The following is a 16,720-nucleotide window of genomic DNA, read 5'->3' on the forward strand; positions in this document are numbered from 1 at the left end:
ATGGTGCCATATCGGGGGCTGAGTGTGGGTCTCTGCTGCTGGCAGATTGGGCACTCAGCAGTGGCTGTAGCCAGGTCAGCCTTGGTGAGTGGAAGTCCATGTTGCTGAGCCCATGCTGGAGTTGCTGGGGAAAGAGGCTGACTGGTATCCATAGAACGGGTCATCTTATCCACTTGATTATTAAAATATTCCTCTACTGAAGTCACCCTCTGGTGTGCATTCACATGGGACACAAATATCTTCATGTTTTTAGCCCACTCAGAAAGGTCTATCCACATACTTCTTCCCCAGACCTCTTTGTCACCAATTTTCCAATTATGGTCTTTCCAAGTCCCTGACCATCCAGCCAAACCATTAGCAACAGCCCATGAGTCAGTATACAAACGCACCTCTGGCCAGTTTTCCTTCCAAGCAAAATGAACAACCAGGTGCACTGCTCGAAGTTCTGCCCACTGGGAGGATTTCCCCTCACCACTGTCCTTCAAGGACACCCCAGAAAGGGGTTGTAATGCTGCAGCTGTCCACTTTCAGGTGGTACCTGCATATCGTGCTGAACCATCTGTAAACCAGGCCCGAGTTTTCTCTTCCTCAGTCAATTCACTGTAAGGAACACCCCAAGAGGCCATAGCTCTGGTCTGGGAAAGAGAAGGTAATGTGGCAGCAGGAGTGGAAACCATGGGCATTTGTGCCACTTCTTCATGTAACTTACTTGTGCCTTCAGGACCTGCTCTGGCTCTATCTCGTATATACCATTTCCACTTTACAATAGAGTGCTGCTGTGCACGCCCAACTTTATGACTTGGTGGGTCAGACAACACCCAACTCATGGTAGGCAACTCAGGTCTCATGGTAACTTGGTGGCCCATGGTTAAGCGTTCAGTCTCTACTAAGGCCCAGTAGCAGGCCAAAAGCTGTTTCTCAAAAGGAGAGTAGTTATCTGCAGCAGATGGTAAGGCTTTGCTCCAAAATCCTAAGGGTCTGCGTTGTGATTCTCCTATTGGGGCCTGCCAAAGGCTCCAGACAGCATCTCTATTTGCCACTGACACTTCCAGCACCATTGGATCTGCTGGATCATATGGCCCAAGTGGCAGAGCAGCTTGCACAGCAGCCTGGACCTGTCACAGAGCCTCCTCTTGTTCAGGTCCCCACTCAAAATTAGCAGCTTTTCTGGTCACTCGATAAATGGGCCGGAGTAGCACACCCAAATGAGGAATATGTTGTCGCCAAAATCCAAAAAGACCAACTAGGCGTTGTGCCTCTTTTTTGGTTGTGGGAGGGGCCAGATGCAGCAATTTACCCTTCACCTTAGAAGGGATATCTCGACATGCCCCACACCACTGGACACCTAGAAATTTTACTGAGGTGGAAGGCCCCTGTATTTTTGTTGGATTTATCTCCCATCCTCTGACACGCAAATGCCTTACCAGTAAATCTAGAGTAGTTGCTACTTCTTGCTCACTAGGTCCAATCAACATGATATCATCAATATAATGGACCAGTGTGATGTCTTGTGGGAGGGAGAAACGATCAAGGTCTCTGCGAACAAGATTATGATATAGGGCTGGAGAGTTGATATACCCCTGAGGTAGGACAGTGAAAGTATATTGCTGACCTTGCCAGCTGAAAGCAAACTGTTTCTGGTGGTCCTTACTAATAGCTATTGAGAAAAAAGCATTTGCCAGATCAATAGCTGCATACCAGGTACCAGGGGATGTATTGATTTGCTCAAGCAATGATACTACATCTGGAATAGCAGCTGCAATTGGAGTTACCACCTGGTTGAGTTTACGATAATCCACTGTCATTCTCCAAGACCCATCTGTTTTCTGCATAGGCCAAATAGGAGAGTTGAACGGGGATGTGGTGGGAATCACCACCCCTGCATCTTTCAAGTCCTTAAGAGTGGCAGTAATCTCTGCAATCCCTCCAGGAATATGGTATTGCTTTTGATTTACTATTTTGCTTGGTAGGGGCAATTCTAGTGGCTTCCACTTGGCCTTTCCCACCATAATAGCCCTCACTGCACGAGTTAGAGAACCAACGTGGGGATTCTGCCAGTTGCTCAGTATGTCTATGCCAATTATACATTCCGGAACTGGGGAAATAACTACAGGATGGGTCCGGGGGCCCACTGGACCCACTGTGAGACGGACCTGAGCTAAAACTCCATTGATCACCTGGCCTCCATAAGCCCCCACTCTGACTGGTGGTCCAGAGTGACGTTTTGGGTCCCCTGGAATTAATGTCACTTCTGAACCAGTGTCTAATAATCCCCGAAATATCTGATCATTTCCTTTTCCCCAATGCTCAGTTACCCTGGTAAAAGGCCGTCGGACTCCTTGGGGAAGACTTAGAGGAAGGTTAACAGTATAAATCTGTGGCAGTGTAACAGGTTTCTCCCCCATAGGGACCTGGCCTCCCCTTCATTCAAGGGGCTCAGGGTCTGTAAACTGTTTCAAGTCTGGAAATTGGTTAAGGGGCCGGGACTCTGTGTTTTTGTAATTCAGGTTAGACTTCTGTTCCCTTGACCTAGAACTCTTTTGTTTATACAGCTCCAACAAGAATTTAGTAGACTGCCCTTCTATTGTATTTCTAGGCACCCCATGATTTACTAGCCAATGCCACAAATCTCTGCGTGTCATATAATTTTGATGCCTCCTTTGAGTTTGTTGTCTATTATAATACCCACGTCTACCCTGTCTTTGGTGATTAAGTGCTGCCACCTGGCTTCTGCCAACTCGGGATCTTGTCATCCCCCTTGTGTTTAAGGATTCCAGCTCAGTGACAGCAGTTCCTACAGTAATATCTGACCTACAGAGAAGTGCAACCACAGAGCTCTTGAGGGATGATGGTGCTAGTCTCACAAATTTATTTCTCACTGTTCTGGTAAAAGGTGCATCCTCTGGACATTCCTGGGGTGTAAGAGCAGGCTTTGCATGATAAATCCACTCTAACATCCCAATCTCTCTAAGCCTCTGGATCCCCTCATCTACATTATACCAGGGCAGTTCTGGCATTTCAACCTCAGGTAATGTTGGCCACCTTTTGATCCATGTTTCAACCAACCACCCAAACAAGCTGTTAACACCTTTTCTAACTGCTCTAGCTATAACATTGAATGCAGAATCTCTGCTTAGTAGGCCCATATCAATAAATTCAGCCTGATCCAGCCTTATATTCCTCCCACCATTATCCCACACTCTTAAAATCCATTGCCACACATATTCCCCTGATTTCTGTCTATATAAATTGGAAAACTCACACAGTTCTTTTGGAGTATAACGTACCTCCTCATGTGTGATACTTTGTACCTCACCTTTAGGGGCCTGTTGGGACTTTAGTCTAGTTATAGGTCTAGAAGAAATGAGGGGTGGTGGGGGTGGGTCATGAAAAGAATTAGAAATATCTTCCAAGCCATTTGCTTCAGAGCTTTCATTTGCAGTTTCATCTGGTGAAACAGGATTAATAACTCTAGGGCTAATCCCTTCAGGAGGAGGTTGGGTGGCCAATTCCTCAAGGCAGGCTGGAGGTGGGGCGGCTATGTCCTCAGGGCAGACTATTACAGGGTTATCTAAAGAAGGCTCAGCATGGTCTAGGGTTTCAACCTCACCCCCAACATCATTATCAATCCATATGTCACCATCCCATTTTTCAGGGTCCCACTCCTTTCCAATCAATGCCCTCACTTTAACGGCAGACACCATGCAAGACTGAGATTTCAGTTTACGTTGTAAAGTTGCTACTCTAACAATAAGATTCTGAGTCTGATTTTCAGAGATCTCAAGTCTACGGCTGCAGGAAATAAAATTTTCCTTCAGGATACTCATAGAAACCTCTACATCTTTCAGACGGCACTTAAGCTTCTTGTTTGAAGCCTTAAGCCCATCCCTTTCACCCTTTAATGTAGACAGTGTATCTAACAACAACCAACCAACATCTCTATAACTCTTATTTCTTCAAAACTCTGTAAAGGTGTCAAAAACATTATCCCCCAGAGTCTGGCTTCGTACAAGCGAAGCATTAGGAGAATCGAATGATGATATTTTGACTATCTCCTTTGCCAACTCAGTCCATGGATTGGGAGTGTCATTCTGATTACCGGAATCAGAGTCCTTAGTGTCTCTGAGCCCAGTCAGAGTAGAAAACCATTCATAAAAACCCATTTTTAAGATTCTGTTCCTTAAGAACCACTCCCGGTACCAAGATGTATTAGTTAGGGTTCTCTAGAGAAACAGAATCAACAGGGAACACTTGCAAATATAAAATTTATGAAAGTGTCTCACGTGACACTTTCTGCATTTAGGAATGCAGAGTCCAAAATCCACAGGGCAGGCTGCGAATCCGATGACTCCAATGGATGGCCTGGATGAACTCCACAGGAGAGGCTCACCAGCCAAAGCAGGAATGGAACCTGTCTCCTCTGAGTCCTCCTTAAAAGGCTTCCCATGATTGGATTTAGCATCACTAATTGCAGAAGACACTCCCCTTTGGCTGATTACAAATGGAATCAGCTGTGGATGTAGCTGAGGTGATCATGACCTAATCCTATGAAATGTCCTCATTGCAACAGACAGGCCAGCGCTTGCCCAATCAGATGAACAGGTACCACAACTTGGCCAAGTTGACACCTGTCCCTAACCATGACAGGGGTAATTTAATGTTTCTTCCTTTTCCCCCAGTCTCCCAAGGGGACTTCACAAATGTGTTTTCATTCTCTGCCTACTCTGGGTTGTATTGGGACATCACACTAACCTGTACAAACCAACAAGATCTCACTCAATATTCAAGTTTCCATGTGATTATGGTGTTCAAATAAACTAACAATACAAGTTAAATTATATAATGTGCTACCAAAAATAAATATTTTGTACCAAATAAACATCTTTTCCTTTGGCCTCACACAGGAATTGAAGTTTTAAAATATCATTTAAAAGATGTCCATATCATCCTTTACCCTCTATTCTGATTTACCTTAGTTCTATCCAGATCAGCTTCTTTTATATCTCTAGTTGAACTTTGATCACTTTTTCAACTTTTTAAACAATTGCTATATGGAGTAATGCAGACTTTCATAGCTTCAGAGCTCTAACTGAGTCTCAAGTATCACATAAATACCTGAGGTTTCAGGAACTAACCAGGTTATACACAAAGAGTTCAGCGTCTCAGAATTTAAAAATAGCAGTTACAACTCTGGAATAGATGTGACTGCTCTAAGAGCTTACAATCTAGGAGCCTTTACAATAGCCCCCAACCTGATAACCCATGCTCTCAACTTCAATTCTCCATGTTTGTATATTATAGTTGGTTCATAAGAATGCATGACATTTGTCTTTTTGTTTCTTACATTTCATTCAACATACTGTCCTCAAGGTTCATTCACATAGTTGCATACCTCACAACTTCATTCCTTCTTACAGCTACTCAGTAGTCTGTCATATGTGTACACCACTGCTCCCCCTTCCTTTCCTTAGTCAGTGTACCCTTATGCCACCTCCATGCATTGCAAATCACCATGGTGCAAATGTTCATTCCTGTCCCTGCTCTCAGTTCCTCCACATATATACCAGCAATGGAGTTGCAGAATCGTCTACAACACCACCTCTAGCTTCCTGTGGAACCACCACACTGCCCTCCAGTGGGGCTGTACCACACTGCTTCCCTACCAACAGTGAATAGGTAGGTACATCTCTCTCCAGCATTTGTATTTCTCTGTTCATCTTTAACTAGTTTGTTCACGCATCATGCAATCCAACCTAAGTAAAAAAAAAAATCAGTGGTTCCCGATATAATCAGATAGCCATGCGTTCACCACCACAGTCTATATGGGGACATTTCCTTTTCTTCAGCAAAGAATCCCTTCCCCTTCCCCTATACCCACCCCCCTCTTATTGATGGCAATTGTTTTCTTTCAGAACTTTAAATATTTTGTCTCAGTGTCTTCTTGTAACCATGGTTTCTGGTAAGAAATCAGCACTTAATCTTATTGGGATTCCCTTGCACATAACTTGTTGCTTTTCCCTTTCAGTCTGTAGAACCCTCTCCAAGTCATTGCCATTCGATTACTATGTATCTGGGAATGGTTCCCTTTAAATGAATCCTATTTGGGGTACCTTGGGCTTATTGAATATACCTATACATTTCTTTCATTAAATTTGGGAAGTTTTCTGCTAATGTTTCTTTGACTGTTCCTTTCCCCCTTCCTCTCTTTTTTCTCCTTCTTGGACTCCCATAATGCATATATTGATAATGTGATCATATCTCAGAGGTCTTTTAGACTGTTCCCTTTTTTCATTCTTTTGTCCTTCTGCTTTTTAAAATTTGTTTTCCCTTCTTCTCCTCAACCTGAATAATTTCAATTGTCTTTTCTTCAAGTTCACCAATTCTTTCTTCTTCCTGCTGCAATCTGCTGGCAGAAATCATCTAGGAAATTTTTCATTTTCATTATCATGGTCTTCACTTCCAGTATTTTGTTTGGTTCCTTTTAAAAATCACTGTCTCTTTATTTTGACTCCATATTATTCAATCATTGTTTTCTTGATACCCTTTAGTCCTTTCAGTGTGGGTCCTTTTTCTAAATGTCTTTGTCCAGTATGTCCAAAGTCTGGTGCTCTTTGTTGATGGTTTCTGTATGTTTGTCCTGTCCCTTTAGATAGGCTGTCATTTACTGTTTCTTTGTCTTGTAATCATTTGTTGTTCACTGTTCATTTTAATATTTTTAAGTGTTAACTCTGGGATTTAGTCCCTAAGCTGTCTATTCCTTAAGTTTGTACCCAGCTAGTGATATGACAGAGATTTCCTTGAGTGCCAGGAGGTAACAAAAATGAGCATACTGAAGCAAAGAACACCTTTCTCAGTCTTTGCAAATTGGCTGGTGTTCTCCATCAGAGTTTAGCCCTTCAATAAAATAGCTCAGCAAGTCAAATGTGAAGCGCAGGGTCTCCTTAGTGTTTTTCGAGTATATACCTGTCCTGGGCATGTGCTTGCTTGTGGCCTAGTATTTGCTCATTTACGAGAATTCAAATGGCCCTTCTACTTCCTATGAAATAGATTGTGTCCTCTTCCTAGGTGCTCTGTTGTATGACTTAAAGCAGGTAATCTCTTCTCCCAGGATGCTTTGACCTGTTTCTTACACTGCTTTGGCTGTCTTCAAACTGGTTCTACCTACAGTGCAAGTTCTGAGAGAGTGAGCCAGAGATGAGTTTCTTGGTACAATCTTTCAGACTTCCACCTGATAGACTGGCAGCAAAATACAGGCACCCCAGCATGCACATAGAGGTTACTCTGCTTTCTTCAGAACAGGGCTGGAGACCCACAACAGGAGCACTGGTTGGCTCCCCACTGCACTTGGGTGGGTCTGGGAAAGGGGCCAAAAAGAGCACCCTGAGCTTCTCCTACTATTTATTATCAGTAGTATTTTTTTTGGAATGGGCAGGTTCCAGGAATCAAACCTGAGTCTCCAGCATGGCAAGCAAGAATTCTGCTACTAAGCCACTGTGGCTCTGCCCTCTCCTACTATTTTTTTTTTTTACATGGGCAGGCACCGGGAATCGAACCCAGGTCCTCTGGCATGGCAGGCAAGCATTCTTGCCGCTGACCACTGTGGCCCACCCTCTCCTACTATTTTTAAAATTGTATTTTCTTGATTTGGCACTCACCCACTTATTCCAACCCTTAACTGTTTTCTGAAGTTGTGAGGAAGGTAACTCTGACAGTTTTTGCTAGCTATTCAAATATTCTCTGGGGTGATGACACTGGAGCATTTAATGCCACCCTCTTGGTTGACTGGAAACACCATTACCCAATTTGGTTAAATAAAAAAAAAATTCACAGTGATTTCAAAGAGGGTAATGTGTCAGTCTGTATGATGCTTTGTGAAAGCAGGTGTCTTGTGAAGGTCCTGGTTATTTCCACATGCAGGAATCTCTTACTGACTTCACTTCTCTCTTACTGTATCAGTTCCCAAGAGTTCATGTTTAGGTGGGTTTTGAGGCTAGGAGAACTCTAAATTCTAGGTGTCACCTAGGTAATGCTTTGCCTTCAAAGAGTGGTTTTCTGGGGTTGACTGCCTGAGATCTTTAGGACTCTTTGGCTTTTAGTCACATAGTATTCCAGTTTGCTACACCTGCTGAAATGCAATATACCAGAAATGGGTTGGTTTTTCCAATGGAGATTTATTAGGTTACAAATTTATAGATCTAAGGCCAAGAAAATGCCCAAATTAAGGCATTAAAGGAAGGCTGTGTAGCATCTGGGTTTCCTCTGTAACATGGGAAGGCACATGGTCAGAGTCTGTTGGTCCTTCTCTCCTGGGCTTAGCCTCTGGTTTTCAATGGCTTTCTTTCTCAGCTTCTGTGGGTCCTTTCTTTGAATCTCCAGGCCTTTCTCTCTAAGCTCTGTTTTATCTATCTTTTATCCTCTTCCAAAAGAACTCCAATAAAGGATTAAGTCTACCTTAAATTGAGTGCATCACATCTCCATGGAAACAAACTAATCAAAAGGACCTACCCACAATGCGTCTGCACCCGTAAGAATGGATGAAAGAAACATAGCTTTTCTGGGGGTACATAACAGTTACAAACCAACCCACTTAACAACATCCTCTCCTTTCTCTTCCAGGTCTTGTTGATGTCCAGCTTCTTGCTTCTTCCTTGGCTTTCTCTCCATTAGCATTTTCAGAACTTAGTTGTATCACCTAATGGGTATGCATGAGCCCCTGAAATGGTACTAGCAAAATTCAAGGAACAGCTCCTTAAAGCCTGAACTTAATTAGCTATTAGAGTGCCTTTTTGTTTCAGGTTTTCAGATACCCTGCCCAAATACCTCTCCCTCCTCTTGGCCCCTATAGCCCTCTGTGCCTCTCTTACAGCCATCACAGTGGTCTAACTTGGGAGCATACTACTTGGGGTTATGTCTGTCTCTCTCTCAGGCTCACAGCTAGTCAGTATTGACTTCCCCATCAGTATCCTTAGCAGTAGCATCTAAGTTCCTAGATCTCAATAAAAGTGTAAAGATTTTATTTACTTGATTATGCAATGTGATAGTTCTTTATGTCTCTTTTACACTATGATTGGTGGTAAATCTTTTCTGGCTATATAAGTTACTGGCTTTCTTGACTGACCATGACGTATCAGAGACCCAGAAGAGTGGAGGAAAAAGAAATGTTCTTGGGCAAACATCAGCCATCCTGGTTCAGAAATAAGCTCTCAAACACTCTTTCATTGTCTTCCAGAACATGAAAAATCTCAAGAATCTTTCCTCCCATGTTGGGAAAACCTGGCATTCAGATACCTTGTGTGGGACTGTAGTCCCCAGTGGGTACGCATTAAGAAGGTCCTGAGAAGTGTGATGAACGACCCCTTTACTGAACTGGCCATCACCATCTGCATCATAATCAACACTATCTTCTTGGCCATGGAGCATCACAACATGGATCAACACTTTGAAAAAATGTTGAATACAGGCAATTTGGTAACTTTAGATTTTAAAAATATAAAATATATTTCAAATTTTGAATTCTGAGTCTTTTTGTGAGTGTCTTAACCTAATTTAGCTAGGTCCAAATGGAGTAAAGGGAGAAGATGACTGTTATGATTGTATTTTTACCCACCTCATTTTCATTGCTATGGAATTTTCATAGTGACAGGCTATCTGGACCCTGTTTTAGCTCTCTATTATGTTAAGGCATCTTTTCAGTGATCAAGTAGATGTGGGATAAGCCAGAAGCAAGCACGTATCCTAAAAGATCAACTGTTTGGAATATCAAGAAGACATTAATCAAATCCACAGATGCATGTAATGAGTTCTACGGTCCCTACTGATATTTATGATATTATTTGTCACAAAATAATGCGATTGTCACTACTCAGTTTTATTTCCCCTTGAATGGTGAATCAGGGCCTAGCAGTTGTGAGAGGTCCTCTTTCTTAGGGGGTAAGGGGACTATGGAATGCATGGGGTAGGTAAAGTTCCTAGACTTAAGCTTGCTTGAATGTGTCTCATCAAATGGAACTAATCTCAGTTAAACTGATAAAAATTAGGGCAGCAGACTTCTCAAGAACTGTTCACTTTAATTCATGGTTCCTGTGGAAGGCATTTTTCTTGAGAGAAATTTGTCCTCAAAGTATCAGAAACAACAGATAATTTCCCGTTGGATATACTACCCAAATTAACTAATAGGTCAATGGGATAAAAATCCTATCAGAATGTCTAGGCTTTTCTCCTTAAATTTTTATTTTATTTTACCAAATTAAAAAGAAATACATGTTATTTTTAAAGTTAAAAAAATAAGGAAAAATAAAAGCAGAAAGAAAATATAAAGAAAAACTCATTTCCCGTGGTACTATTAGCAAGGATGATTTTTAGCATGCAGGATATTTTCATACGTGCAAATATATATATACATTCTTTTTGGATTAATTTTTTTACATTGTTCAGAATGCATTATATCTATTGAATCAGAACTTGATCCACAAAGCTGCTTCTGTGGACTTTAGAATGGTGTGGGACCAGAGATAAGCACTTGTCGCCCTCAGTTCTGCAGTCCCACTGTGAGAAGCAGGGATGCAGTGGGACTGCAGTACAAGACCACGTGTTTCTCCCTACAGGAGGCTCCCTACAGGCAGTCTGCATTTAAACTCCTTCCTCCTGTTGTAGACATGAATGGTCAGACTAGGTTCCATGCTGCTTAACAAACCAATCATGCAAATCAGTAACTTCTAACAGGCCAGGTCCTCTGGGTTCCTTAACCAGTGCATTTAGCTATCCCCTCTTGAGGTATCCCCAGAAATGAGCTGAAAGCATTGTTCCACTTGGAGACAGAATACTATATATACAGGGACATGGTCTAAACAGTCAGCAGATGCCACCTTTCAGTAACTCCCTATGGAAGGTGTTATTGGATAAGTTCTAGAGGACACCCAGGAGCCAAGAGTCAGATCCCTAGAAGGGGCTTCCAACTGCCAAGGTGGTCTATCTGTCCCTCATTTCTACCTGTTGACAAGCTGGGAATGAAGAAAGCCATCCTTTAAGATTTCCCCCCTGACTAGGTACCCTGGGATGTTCAAGTGAAGCTGCATTTTGCAGTCAGAAGCCAGCTGATTAAATGGCATTCTTCTTCCCTCTCTTCAGAGGGAGAGGTTCCACAGTGGGACAGCCATTAATTATGTCTCCTTATCTCCTTATAACTTATGGGAAACATATAGAACTGGCTATATAGCCCATGTTTCCATCCAATGTGCCCCATTCCATAGACACACAATATGAAGATGGCAGCTTCTTCATCTACTGCCCTTAAAGTGGTGGTGATAGGGGACTACCTTGAACTCTTGAATTCCAAAGAAGACATCCAAACTTTTTTCCTCTGATGGGGGAGCCAAGAATAAGTCAATGTCATGAAGTTCTTTGGAATTGGACTAGGAAATGGAATTTCTAGACTTAGGAATCAGGGGAGTAGATTGAGTTCTGAAGAAGCCACAAATAGCTCCTAAAAATGGAATTGAATTGGCAAAACCAAAAGTCCCAAAATAACTAGGGATGCTGTAGAACCAGACATCTCGAAATCTGGAACACATGAGAGGAAGTATAAGTCAAAAGGGAATGGATATCAGTCCAGCACAATTATCTGGAACAAGCAAAACAGTATGCTTTTAGGCACTTGTTTAGCCTTGGGCAGGGTAAGACAACAACATTTAAAGGGAAAAGATTGAATTTTCTTTGCCACTCCTGGTTTCCCTTTATTTGCATATCTTGGATTGACCCTTGTCCATCCTTTTATTTTTAACAAAAATAGATTAATATTTTTAATAAGGGTATTTAATCATGTATGGTATTTTTTTCAAAGCTGTAGTGAAGTCATATCTGACATCTTTAAGGCTATGAGTTTTTATATTACCTTATTATTTTCATACTATTGTTTTTCTCATTTCTATTTATTTGAGTTGTATGCTGTTTGCTATAAATGCCTTGTTTTAATATTCTGCAAATATGTGTAAGATAGACTATTTTACTTTAATTTTGTTACTACTTATTCAATATTTTACAAATTTCTTAAACCTGTATTTATCTAATTATCAAAGACAATGAAAAAACAATTACTTTTTATTTTTGCCCATGAAAAACACATAATTTAACACTCTTTGTAACCCCTGCTCTTCCTTGTTTTTGTTTTCTGTTTTGTTTTTGAACTAAAAGTTTTCCTTTTTTTTATTGTTGTGAAAACTACATAACATAATGTTAACCATTTTGATTCTTTATTAGAGAAATTGTGGGTTTATAGAACAATCAAGCATAAAATATGGGATTCCCATACACCACCCCACCACCAACAGCTTACAGTGGTATGGAATATTTGTTAAAATTGATGATAGCACATTTTTATAATTGTACTATTAGTTAAAGTCCATGGTTTAACTTAGGATTCACTGTTTGAGTAGTATATAAATTTTTATTCTGTTACCATATATGCAATCTAATATTTCTCCCTTTTAATCATATTCAGATATATATCTCGGTGCTATTCATTGTGTTTACAATGTTGTGCTACCATCAGTACCATCCATTACCAAAACATTTCCATCATTCCAAATACAGAAACACTTTACATTTTAAGCCTTAACTTCCCATTCCCTATCCCTACCCCATCCCCCTGGTAACCTGTATTTTAGATTCTGACTTTATGAGTTTGCCTATTCTAAATGTTTCAAATTACTGAGATTATAACAATATTTGTCCTTTTGTGTCTGGCTTATTTCACTCAACATGATTTTTTTTATTTTTTTTACATGGGCAGGCACCGGGAATCGAACCCGGGTCCTCGGGCTTGGCAGGCAAGCATTCTTACCTGCTGAGCCACCGTGGCCCGCCCTCAACATCATATTTTTAAGGTTCATCCATGTTGTTGCACATATCAGGGCTTAAATTTTTTTTGTGTGGCTGAATAATATTCCACAGTATGTATATACCACATTTTGTTTATCCATTCATAGGTTGATGGACACTTGGGTTGCTTCCATCTTTTGACAATTGTGAATAATGCTGCCATGAGCATCAGTGTATGAATATCTATTCAAGTCCCTGCTTTCAATTCTTTTGGGTGTATACCTACTAGTGAAATTGCCAGATCATATGGCAATTCCATACTTATCTTCTTGAGGAACAGCCAAACTATCTTCCACAGTGGCTGCACCTACTTACACTACCACCAACAATGAATGAGTGTTCTATTTCTCCACATCCTCTCCATTTTTTTAGTAGCAGTCATCCTACTTGGTATGAAATTGTATCTTATTGTGGTTTTGATTTGCATTTCTCCAATGGCTAATGATGGTGGACATTTTTTATGCACTTTCTGGCCATGCGTATGTCTTCTTTGGAGCGATGTCAGTTCAATTGGGTTGTCCTTTTGTGTTAAGTTGAATGATTTCTTTATATATTCTGGATATTAATCCTTTGTCAGATATATAGTTTCCAAATATTTTCTCCTGTTGTGTAACTTAACGTTTTACTTTCATAATAAAAGTCTTTTGAGTAACAAAAGTTTTTGATTTTGATAAGGCCCCTTTTGTCTATTTTTTCTTTTGTTGCTTGTGGTTTGGGGGTGTAAAATCTAAGAAACTGTTACCTAACCCAAGGTTGTGAAGAGGCTTACTTACATTTTCTTGTAGGAGTTTGATAGTTCTAGCTCTACAGTGTTCCATTGGCCTCTAAAGTTTCAAAATAGTTGTTTCAGACAGTTCCTGACTGTTTAATATTTGTTTTGATGAGAGAACTGAATCCTGTAGCTCCCTGCTCTACCATCTTCCCCAGAAATCTTTGTCCCTCCTTTTTTTTTTTTAATATTTTGTATTGTGAAATATATATACACACAAAAAAAAGCAATAAATTTAAAGGGCATTGTAACAAGTAGTTATAGAACAGATTTCAGATTTTGGTATGGATTACAGTTCCACAATTTTAGGTATTTCCTTCTAGCTACTCCAAGACACTGGAGACTAAAAGAAATATCAATATGATTCCCTAGTCATACTCATTTGTTAAATCCTATCTTCTCTGTTAAAACTCCTCCTTCTCCTTTGATCCTTCTCCCAGTCTTTAGGGATATTTGGGCTATGCCCATTTTAACTTTTTCATGTTGGAAAGGGCTGATGATAATATGAGATAGGGGAAAGGAACTAGCTGATGTTCTTGGAGAGGCTGGCCCCTCTGGATTTCAGGACTTATCTGGCCTAGGAACCTATGTGGAGGTTGTAGGCTTCTGAAAAGTAAAGTTAGTACATGAAACTTGTTTGGAATTTCAGAGAAAGCATTAGGTATTCTTTAGGGTTGGCAAGAATGGTTCTGGTTTGGGGTTGGCAAACCCTGGTAATTAGTAATATCTAGTTAAAGCTAGTGTGAGAGTAACCTTCAGAATAGCCTCTTGACTCAATTTGAACTCTCTTAGCAACTGATTTCTTACTTTGTTACATTTCTTTCTCCTGTTTTGAACAAAAAGACACTGTCGTTCCCACAGTGCCAGGGCCAGGTTCATCACTTAGAGTAATGTTCCATATTGTCAGGAAGACTTTTGTCCCTGGGTGTTATATCCCATGTAGTGGGGCGGGTAATGATTTTACTTACATAATTGGTCTCTCCCCTCTTTTTATTCTTTGTCATTTTGTTCTGTAATGATTCTCCCTTTATTTTGAGTGAATTTGGGGGATTATATTCTGTATATCTAGTCTTAGCTAACATCACACTGCATTGATGGACATTATTTTGTAGTAAGTTTTTAAATCAGGAAGCATGAGTCCTCTTGCTTTATTCTTCCTTTTAAGTTTGCTTTGGTATTCTGAGTCCTTTGAAATTCTAGGTGAATTTTGTAATAAGCTTGTCAATTTCTGCAAAGAGGTCAGCTGGGATATGACAGGGATTATGTTGAATCTTTAGATCATTTTAGGGAATATTACCATTTTAATAATGTGAAACATGGGATGTTTTCATTTATTTCATTCATTAAACAGTGAACATTATTTCATTTAATGTCTTTAAGATATGTTTTGCCATTTTCTGAGTATAAATTTGTACTTCTTTTGTTAAAATTAATCCCAATTTTTATATTTTTGATGGTACTGTGACTGGAATTTTCTTGATTTCATTTTCAGATTGCTCATTGGAAGTATGTAAAAATATGATCAATTTTTGTATATTGATCTTGTATCCTGCAACCTTGCTGAGCTCATTTATCACTTTTTTTTCTAACAAGAGGTTCTCTGGGGGTGATTCTTAGGCCTAATTTTAAGTAGGCTTAGCCTATCCTTTGTGGGGATAAGTTTCAGAGGAACAAACCCCAAGATTGAGGGCTTGGTCTATTGAATTGGTTCTCCCCACTGCTTGGGAGAATATCAGAAACTCTCTAAATGGGGAAGTTGAATGTTTCCCCCTTTCTCCCCATTCCCCCAAGGGGACTTTGCAAATACTTCTTTATTCACTGTTCAAATCACTCTGGAATTTATTGGGGCATCACACTAACCTGGACAAACCTACAAAATCTCATGCCCTATTCCACGTACTTATGGTGTTCAATTAAACTGTCCATATAAGTTAAATTAGGAAATGCACTAGTCAAAATATAAATTTTGTACCAAATGAGCAGTTCTTGCTTTAGTCTCACACAGAAGTTGGAGTTTTAAAATATGAATGACCATCTATTTCCATCACCCTGCAATATTGACATTCCTTTGTTCTTCCTCATGCAAAAACATTTTTTAAGTTTTACAATTAGTCGCCATCATTGTACACTCTAGGCATTCCTAGATTATACCATCTCAGTCTTTATTGTCTATCTTTCCTTCTGGTTTCATATGTTCTCCCAGCCCTCCTCCCTCTATCATTCTCAAATTCAGCTTCATTCAGTGTACTTACATTATTGTGCTACATCAGATAGTATTGTGCTATCCATTTATGAATTTTTACAATCAGTCCTGTTGCACAATCATTTCTCCGTTCTAATAGTTTTTCTAGTAGATTCCTTAGGATTTTTTTTTAATGTAAGTTCATGTCATCTGTGAATAGAGATAGTTTTATTTCTTCCTTTCCAATATGGATCCCTTGATTTCTTTTTGTTGCTTATTTGTCTTAGCCACAACCTCCAATAAAATATTGAATAGAAGTGTCAAGACCAGACATTCTTGTCTTGTTCCTAATCTTAGGGGGAAGGCTTTCAGTCTCTCACCGTTGAGTATGATATTTGCTGTAGGTTTTTGTAAATGTCCTTTTTCAGGTTCAGAAAGTTTTCTCCTAGTTTGTTGAGTTTGTTTTTAATCATAAAATAGTGCTGTTAGGTATTTGTTTATAATGTTTAAGACTTCTTTTTCCTTGTGATCTTCTGTCAAGGTCTATCCATTATTGAAAGTAGGGTATTGAAATATTCAATTATTATATTTGTCTGTTTTTCTCTTCATTTCTTTAGTTTTTGCTTCATATATTTTGTTGTTGTGCTAGTTTGAAGCCATTATGTACCCTAGAAACGGCCATGTTCTTTTGGTCCATTTTTGCGGGTACAGACCTGTTGTGGGTGGGACCTTTTGGTTAGGCTTTTTCAATTGAGATGTGACCCACTCCTTTCAAGGTGAGTCTTAATTTCCTTATGGGGGCCACACAGAAGCCAAGAGATGAAATTAAGAGAGGCTCACAGAGAAAAGTCATGGATAAGCTAAGGTAGGACCCATAGAAGCTCAGAGAGGAA

At 40.0% G+C, this 16,720-nt stretch overlaps 1 protein-coding gene across 2 annotated transcripts in view; it reads left to right on the forward strand.

The window, feature by feature from the left end:
- The window catches only part of SCN11A (sodium voltage-gated channel alpha subunit 11), a 160,764-nt gene that overhangs the window by 90,696 nt on the left and 53,348 nt on the right, over nucleotides 1–16,720 (forward strand). For both annotated transcript variants that reach the window (XM_077129771.1, XM_077129770.1), the window contains one exon: nucleotides 9,230–9,468. In XM_077129771.1, coding sequence (XP_076985886.1) covers nucleotides 9,230–9,468 — 239 coding nt within the window. The remainder of the gene's footprint in view (nucleotides 1–9,229; nucleotides 9,469–16,720) is intronic.

Source organism: Tamandua tetradactyla, chromosome 15, assembly GCF_023851605.1.
Source record: "Tamandua tetradactyla isolate mTamTet1 chromosome 15, mTamTet1.pri, whole genome shotgun sequence".
In the NCBI taxonomy this organism is placed as follows: domain Eukaryota; kingdom Metazoa; phylum Chordata; class Mammalia; order Pilosa; family Myrmecophagidae; genus Tamandua; species Tamandua tetradactyla.